Source organism: Myotis myotis, unplaced genomic scaffold (genome assembly GCF_014108235.1).
Source record: "Myotis myotis isolate mMyoMyo1 unplaced genomic scaffold, mMyoMyo1.p scaffold_m19_p_4, whole genome shotgun sequence".
Lineage (NCBI taxonomy): Eukaryota > Metazoa > Chordata > Mammalia > Chiroptera > Vespertilionidae > Myotis > Myotis myotis.
This window is the reverse complement of record NW_023416346.1, coordinates 130,071,974-130,080,176: the sequence shown is the minus strand read 5'-3', so window position 1 is coordinate 130,080,176 and position 8,203 is coordinate 130,071,974. Positions and strand designations below refer to the sequence as shown.

At 55.8% G+C, this 8,203-nt stretch overlaps 1 protein-coding gene across 2 annotated transcripts in view; it reads left to right on the top strand.

The window, feature by feature from the left end:
• Positions 1-3,352: 3,352 nt before the first annotated feature.
• The window catches only part of WWC3 (WWC family member 3), a 111,176-nt gene continuing 106,325 nt past the window's right edge, over positions 3,353-8,203 (top strand). For both annotated transcript variants that reach the window (XR_004966897.1, XM_036304624.1), the window contains exon 1: positions 3,353-3,944. Coding sequence is in view for 1 of the 2 variants with exons in the window: in XM_036304624.1 (XP_036160517.1) it covers positions 3,676-3,944 (269 nt within the window). In the remaining variant the exon portion in view is untranslated. The remainder of the gene's footprint in view (positions 3,945-8,203) is intronic.

Below are 8,203 nucleotides of genomic sequence, written 5' to 3'. Positions count from 1 at the left end.
TTTTGTTGTTGGCGAGGCTGAGGTTTTAACACGGGGGCCATGAAGAATGCATACTTGCGCGCTCGGCTAAGACCGAAGATTCCTTCCCCACAGTGCTTTGTGCGCGCATGTGCTTTCTGTCCAACAGGGAAAGCCCCGCTTGCCTGGAAGAAAGACGGGCCTTCTTCTCCCTAACAATGAACACGCGCGCACGCGGCTCCCTAACTTGCCGCAGAGCTGGGCAGCCGAGTCCCTTCACCCCCAACCAACTTCTCTTCCACCCCACCCCCTGCACAGGTCTTTAGGGGCAATCAGCAGCTGCCTGCACAAACACTCCAAGTCAAAAGGACGCATGGTGCAATAGACAGGCCTCGGTCCCCCCCAGTTCTGGCCTCTTCCCAGTCGGCTCGCTTCAGGAAGATGAATGCAACGGGCCTCCTTCGCTTTATCTGAGCCCCAGCGGTCCAGGGCTGTGGAGAAAGCTGCTTCCGTGAGGGTCTCCGCTCTCTCCTCTCAGGCAGGCGTGCCACTCCGCTGGGTTCGCTATTCGGGTGCAAATGCCGCTAGAGATACAGTAGATGTTGTTATGATGATCAAACCATTCATATTTGCTAAGTGCCTGGGAGGGAGCCAGTGCGCGCAGCCCGCTCTCTTAGGTCAGGCCTCCTCGAAGCTGTGCCTGCCGCAGGGTTCTCTCTCATGCGAGGGAGGGAATGGGGTGCCGGCTGATGGAGGCCTGGGAGGCAGGCTGGGGCAGGGAGGAGCTAGCAAAGCCAGGGTGGCCAGGGCAGCTCTGGAGAGTGAGGTGCACTGGCGGGTGTCTCACCGAGGCAAGGGGGCTGGGCTGTCAAAGTGCAGAAGGGTCCCTGGGGGGTGGGCGGTCGCCTGAGACATCTGTCAGCCAAGGCTAATCCTCTGAAAGGCTGCAGCCCCAGCCTTGCAAGGAGAGCTGGGTGGGGCGCCGCATCTGTTATGCAAATCAACGAGTGTTTGATGACAGCAGCTCCACGTGCCAGGAATAAGGGCTCAGAACTGGGAAATCCGGAGACCTGAGCCTCAGTTTCCTCATCCAAGAAGGCTTCCTTTCGGTCTCACGAGGCCCCCAAAGCCCCCAATTTGAGCTTGGGACCCTGGCTGCGTCTGTAGACAGGTCACAGTCCTAAGTGCCTATTTCTTTGTCTCCTCGCAGACTCAGGCGGTGGGGTGGGCACCGACTGTCCTGTTCTCTACAGCACCCCAACACCAGCACGATGCCGGCACTTAGTAGGTCTGCGGTGCATCCTCGCTGCCAGGCTGAACGACTACCTCACACGTGTCCCCCTCCGGGAAAGGCCTCAGCTCCTAATGGATGGACCTTCCCCCAGCCCTTCCTCTTGACTGCTACTTTTCCTCTTGCCCTTCCTCCCATCCTGAGCGGGTGTTCTTTCTCTCCACCTCCCCCCGCAGAGGCTGGCTGTCCTCCCACACGCTCCGGCCCCATTCAGGGCCATTTCCAGCGGGAGCGCCCAGATTTGTGACATTGTGAGATGATATGATGCCTGGGAGGGCCAGGAGGCCGCTGCAGCCAGGCGGTGTAGGGTGGTGAGGTGTGTGTGGTGGGGGGCGGGGCAGGGAGCGAGGGGAAAAGAAGGCAGTGGCAGTCCTTTGGGCCATAAATCATGCCAGTCGGCAAGGAAGGTGTCAGAGCTGGGGGTACTCTGCACTGGGCATTCCCTGCAACTGAAAATCACCAAGTATTTGCTTTTTTGATACTCGCCCCACTCTCCCATGGCCAGTTCATAACCGCGCAGGTTGCACTAAAAGGACTCCGGTCATGGCATTTCCGGCGTAAAACATGCGGGCGGGGGCAGGTACGTGCGTGGTGGGAGGAGGGGAGGAGAGGCCTTCCTTGGATGCGTCCCCCTGAGCAGTTTCCATGCCTTCGAATTCTTCTTTTTAAAAACAATGTTCCCCTTCTAAGAGTGATATGATCATTTGACATACAATTTGGAAGGTAAATGATTTTTAAAAAATTCCTCCCCCTAAAGGAATGCAAATGACTGCGAGCGTTTTGGACCGGTTCCCTCTAGTCTCTTCTGTGTATCTCCATTTGGATACCTGTTAGGGTTTTTAAAAAATATATGTCTTTATTGATTTCAGAGAGGAAGGGAGAGGGAGATAGAAACATCAATGATGAGATTCGTGGATCGGCTGCCTCTTGCACGTGCCCTACTGGGGTCGAGCCCACAACCCAGGCATGTGCTCTAACCGGGAATCGAACCGTGACCTCCTGGTTCCTGGGTGGACACTCAGCCCCTCAGCCACACTGGGCCCTGTTAAGTTTTTACTAGATCGTTTTGCATCACTGTTAATAGTGTTTTATAACCTCGCTGATATTGTCCTGACATTAAGTCTTGCGGCCAGGGATCTGCAGTACTAAGTGGCTGGGGGGCTTTGGAGCCAGAGAGAACCCCAACTTCGGACTTCAGTTTCCCCCGCTATGAGCTGTGAGTGGAACATGAATTATCATTGAGGTTTCGTGTTTTCGGAGTGGAACTGGCTTGCTCCCCAGCCGACTTGGGTCTGCGCTCAGACTATGGGCTCGCCAGTCGGAAAGGCAGAAACACTCAGGGCAGTGCAAGGGGCCCGGCCCAGAGCGGGGACTCCGGACAAGCGCTCCGAGGCTCTCCGAGGACACCAAGTGGCCACCTGCCCAGCTCCCCGCCCCACCCAGGAGGACCGGGCCTCGGGCTCCTCCTCCCCTACTCGCCCCCTCGGGCTCCCCTCGGGGCTTTACCCGCATTGGCGAGACCAGCTTGCTATTAGGGAGACCCAGGGCACGGCTCCCCCGCACCCCAAGAAGGCAGAGGCGAGGACCCAGGCCCCGGGGACTGGGTGAAGTGAGGTGACCGCCCTGTCCCCCCGGGAATTGTTTGGGCCCCAAGGAGTCAGCCTAGACAGGCCGCGCCTGCAGCCCGGGTGGGGCACCGTCCTCGCGGCCCCCCCTCCCCTCCGCGGTGGCCCGGGGGCGGACGGACGCGGTGGCGCCCATCCTGGCCCCCGTGCGGTTTCCCGGGGAGGCTGGACGAGGTGGTGCAGCGGGAGGGGAACGGGAGGGGAGAGGGAGGAGCGCGGGGCATGGGGGGAGGAGTGTGAGGGATGGGGGGAAAAAGAGCCGCCGGCCGGGTCGGAGGAGGAGAAGCTGCGCACCGGGTGGGGGCTGAGGGTAGAGGAGCGGAGCGGATCGCAGAGCGGCCCCGAGGGAGACCGGAGGCGGAGCGGCCGGCGGAGATGGAAGGCGCTGCAGCGGGCCTGGGAACGGAGCAGGAGGGGGCGGGGCCGAGGGCGGGGAGGGGGCGTGGCCGGCCGGTGCCCCGCCCCTCCCGGCCGGGCCGCGCCGAGGAACGAAGATGGCCGGGCGCGCCGCGGGAACCGAGGAGTCACCCGCAGCCGCGGTGGCCGCCGCTCCGGGACTGTGACTCTCCGCGCGACAGCGACTCGCACGACCCGGACCGAGCGGGCCGGCTGCGCGCACGGCCACGCGCCGGACCCGCGGGCGGCGGGCGGGCGCCGGGGCACGGGCGCCCGGCGGAGGATGCACCGGGCGCGGCGGGCGGCTCCCCGCGGCCGCCCCCGCTCCTCGGGCCCCGGGCCTTAGTGCTGGCGGAGGAGGCGTCGCGCGCGGGGCGGCCGGGCGGCGGCGGGGCCCGCGCCGTCATGCCGTGGCTGAGCGGCGGCCGCCGGCGGCGGCGGGGCCAGGCGCGCGAGGCCCCGCGGGAGCCGCCGTCCGTGCCGACCCCGCGCGAGCCGCCGCCGCCCGCGCCGCCCGCGCCCGCGCCCCCCGCGCCCTCCGCGCCGCTGCGGGCCCGCGAGAGCGCCGAGCTGCCGCTGCCCGCCGGCTGGGAGGAGGCGCGCGACTACGACGGCCGCGTCTTCTACATCGACCACAACACGCGCCAGACGTCGTGGATCGACCCCCGAGACCGGTAAGGGCGCCGGCGCGGGGCCCGGGCCGGCCCCCGGACGCCCCATCCCGGAGGCTCGGGGACGGGCTCGGGGACCCCGGGAGGTCCCCGGATCGGGGCGACGAGCAGGGCGCCCCCACGTCCCCATCCCCGGGGCCCCGGCTGAGGATCGAGGCACCACCTCTCCCGGCTTCGACCCCGGAGCGCGGAACCCCGGCCTCCTCCCGGCCCCCGCCGCGGCGGACACACGGACTGGGTTCCCTCACGTCACCCGGTGACCGGCGCCTGGGAGCTGGGCGCCTGGAATTTCCTCTCCCGGGGCTGACGGATGGCCCTCTTTTCCTTTTTCCGCCGCGGCCTCGCCCATCCCCGCCGGGCCGCTGCGGCCCACCGCCCCCGGCGTCGCCCCGCCAGCACCCCGGCCCCGCGGTGGCCGGAGGAGCTGTCACCTTGGAGCACAGACTCGCGCCCAGCTGGCCGGTGCGGGCTCCCTGTCGGGCGGGCTCAGCCTGGTTTCCATCCAGGGACCGCTGCCAGGCGGGACACCTCCGGGGTTCCCAGGTCTTGGGGTTCGGGAGAGCCTCTTCCCAGCTGTGATGGGGAGTTACTCTCTAGCGCCTGAAACATTGAGTTAAAATCCTGATTGAAACAGCCTTGTGTACTGCGGCCAGAAGGGAGTATGATTAGACCCAGATGCTTGTGGAAGAACCGAAAAACAAGAGTTGAATTTTAGCTTTCCCCTTTGTGCAAGCGATGAATAGGGCACTAGGTTGTCTTATTATTCATGCAAATAAGCCGTATGGAGTCAAACACGAATTCTTGCATGTCATTAAGTCCCCGGAATGGTGCTTTTCTTGAACCTTTTCAATGGTTCAGCTGCTTTTGCTGAGATGCATTTTTCATGGGCTTGGGAATTCTGGTGAAACCGAGTGTTTCCCGCGGTTATCTGATATCTTGTCCTGTCTGGAGCAAATTTTGTCCACGGCCCGAGTGCCAGAGAGGAAACACTCTGGGCTTCCCAGTGATTTTAAGACTTGAAAAGGCCAAGTGTGGTGACATCGCGCCTGCTTCCGCCTACCTGCCCAGGAAAGGCAGCGCTGCATGGCACTGGCGCTGGAAAATAAACTTGCAGGAGGGAAGCCGCTTGAATTATTGTTTGAAGAGTTTTTCTGGGTTCGGATAGGGAAAAGCAAAACAAAGCCCAACAAAGCAAAAGCGTTGTGGCGCCCTAACATTGCAAACCCTGGACTCAGAAACGTAGGTAGTCCTGGCACAGTTTTATGGGTTAAAAGGATGCTTAGTTATTTTGAAAATCAGGTGAGATCATATTATAATTTTAACCAGAGGCCAGAGCCACAGCTGTTTGATCAAGCCTTGGATGGTTCTGGAATTGCTAGAACTGCTTGGAATGTGGTGCCCTTTTATGCTGTGTGTGTGTGTGTGTGTGTGTGTGTGTGTGTGTTAAAAACCCAAACAACTGGAAAATGAACCAATTAAGAATCCCGTTTTGCTTAGAAAAGGCTAAGGCTCATTTTATGAGGGTAATATAAAACAGTTGTGGTTCCATTGGCGTGGGGATTCGGGATGAGAAGTATGAATGCAAGAATTTCCTTGTTTGTGGAGTGACCCAGGACATAGGTGCGCCGACCCTCCAGAAGTCAGCTTTCCGTGCATTTCATGCACGGTGCCTCCTCTCTCCTCCAGAAGTCTGTGTTACTCAATGACCTGCTCCCCCTTTGCAGACTTTTAAAAAAAGTCTTGTTTCGAATGCTGCGTCGCCCGAGTGAACAAAAGTGGATATTTTACATTTTTTTGTAAAGTAAAAACATGTGTATACTTTTATGAGACATTGTTTTTATAGTGAGTGAGAATTCAGCAGGGGACAGCTTGCACTGCAGCTCCCATAATACCTTGCCCGAAATATGTATGGAATGCTCAGCAAGCCACAAACATTTAAGGGGAGTCTCTGAAGGGTGTAAATGGTGTAATAGTCATTCTTCTTCTGCTTTCAAAACAGAACCCTGCCGATTTTTATAGGTGACCGGTTGTCCTTTAAAGTTGGACTTGCTTTACTGTACGGAAAAAACTGTTGAAGCACATTTTCCCCATCTGCGCCTGACAGTTAAAACCCCTTTTGAGTGGCCTTTGATTCATGTGATCAGAAAACGGTGTTCAAGAAATGAGAACTCCCCCCAAATAGCTTCCAAAGACACAACTGGCAGGAGAGAGGCAACTCGATAGGTTTTTAGGGAAAATGAAAAATGAAATGGAAATTATGGAGGAATTTCGACATAGTAGGTGAGGTGCGCATTGTTGCTGACTTAAAACATTTCATATGTAATTTAGCACAAGCCGTAATAGTATGAAATACACTGTTGTAAGTGAAGTAACCCCCGAGGGCCAAGGGTGGTAAACAATCCCTTCTAGAGTTTTCTGTTCATTGCATTTATTGTTGTGTTTAACAGCATTTGATATTGCTGGCTCAGGGCATGTTGGTGAATTACTGTGGCTGTACTTTCTTTTTCAAGTCACAACAAAGAGGTTGCAGCCTAAGGGAACAACTTTACAGATGTGGCTGGAAACATCTCCGTATTTTCAAAACAGAATTCTTTAGTTTGGGAACCTACCTTAGGTTTAAATGCACTATCTCTGCAGGTCGTTACCGTGAGTATAATTTTCAGAGTTTTTGGAATCGTACCCAAAAACTTTCTTTAAAAATATAGAGTTCATTCGCCATTTCTGTGGCTGGTAGTTTCTATGGGCGAGTCTTTTGTGGTATTCTACCTATCTGAGCTCAGAGTTCAGGCACCACTGTATAAAAAGGCATTTCCCACTTAGGTGGAAAATATGGGAAGAACATTTTTGCTTCCTTTGGAAAAATCCAGTGCCTTCGACGGTTGTACATCCATACGTGTGCTTCCTGAGGGGTTGTGTTGATACTGTCCTTTAGATGGGCTGGGTGGGTGCGGCTTTAGGGTCCCTGTGCCCTCGCGCGGTTTCATTGTACTAGTCCACTCCTGGAAACGCCAGCCTCGAGCAGCTGAAGAATGGTGAGCCGAAGCACATTGGAGATCAAAACAGAGTGTAAATGGTCACAATGATGGTGGAAGGCCCAGATGATAGCACAACAAACGCTTGTAGGGACCCTTTGTTCACGAGATGGATGTGGCCTGCGCCACATGGAAGAATTCTGTGGGAATAGTAAAAGTCCTTTGGGCCGGCTATCGCTTTAAGGAGAAAACAATCCACGGTTGGGGAACTTGCCAGGTGGGAGCCCACAGAACAGAGCCAGATGACATCACTGATTGCTACCTTCTTGGAACACTTTGGTATTAATTAATAGGACGCTTACTATATTTATCCCACAGAGTCTATTTAGGTATTATATAAACTTGCTGATAAACAAGTAGTGATTCCTCCTTTTTTCATTTATAGGTAGTGTTTGTATGGGTGTGTGGGCGTGACTTGATTTTAAGGACATAAGGGGTGGACTCCCGCAAGAATGTTCTTCCATGATGTTCTTAGATGATCAACAACTACTTCTTGGTCTATTCTTGGTCTAATATCTTTCTTTTTCTTTCCTTCCTTTTTTTTTTTTTTTTAAGTGAATGGAAAAGTCATTCATTTTCAAAAATAGCTCCCGGATGTTTGGAAATCTCTTAAGTTTCCTTTTCTTCCCTTTCACTCTGATTTTGGAAGTGGAAGCAATGTGCTTCACCGTCTCTGTAACTTCTACTTCAGGAGCCCTTGGGGCAAGTGACGAGTTAAAGGTCACGTGGTGAGCCTGGGGAGCTGCTTCCAGCCCAGGTCCTTTTGCTCATGTTGGCTGCCTTTCCAAGAAATGAAATAATTCATCCGATGGAATAAAAGCAGCGTTAAATTCTACTGAGTTCAGTTATTCCCCTTTAAGTCCAGTAAAATGAAGAACTACGGAGGTTCTTTGCCTCCTGTGTGCTAGGTCAGTAGATGGGGACGCTTGTCTGGGAGAGAGAGACAATGGTGGTTACCAGGTACTATTAGCAGCTGGTGATGGCTTCCAGGAAAAGGAGGGAGGACTCACTTGAGCCTGGGGTGATCTTTATTCTCATCCATCTAGCTTCTGGATTGAGGGTTTGGGGGCTTTCTCAGCGCCGGGGAAGAAAAGTGCTGGAGATGGGGAAGTGCTGGACGTGTTCAGAGTAAATGAGGGAATCGGAAGTTTGACCCAGAGTCTTTGTAGGGGAGACCACACATAGCTTAGAATCCCACAGCGTCGGGGTTGGAAGAGCTAGGACTGTCCT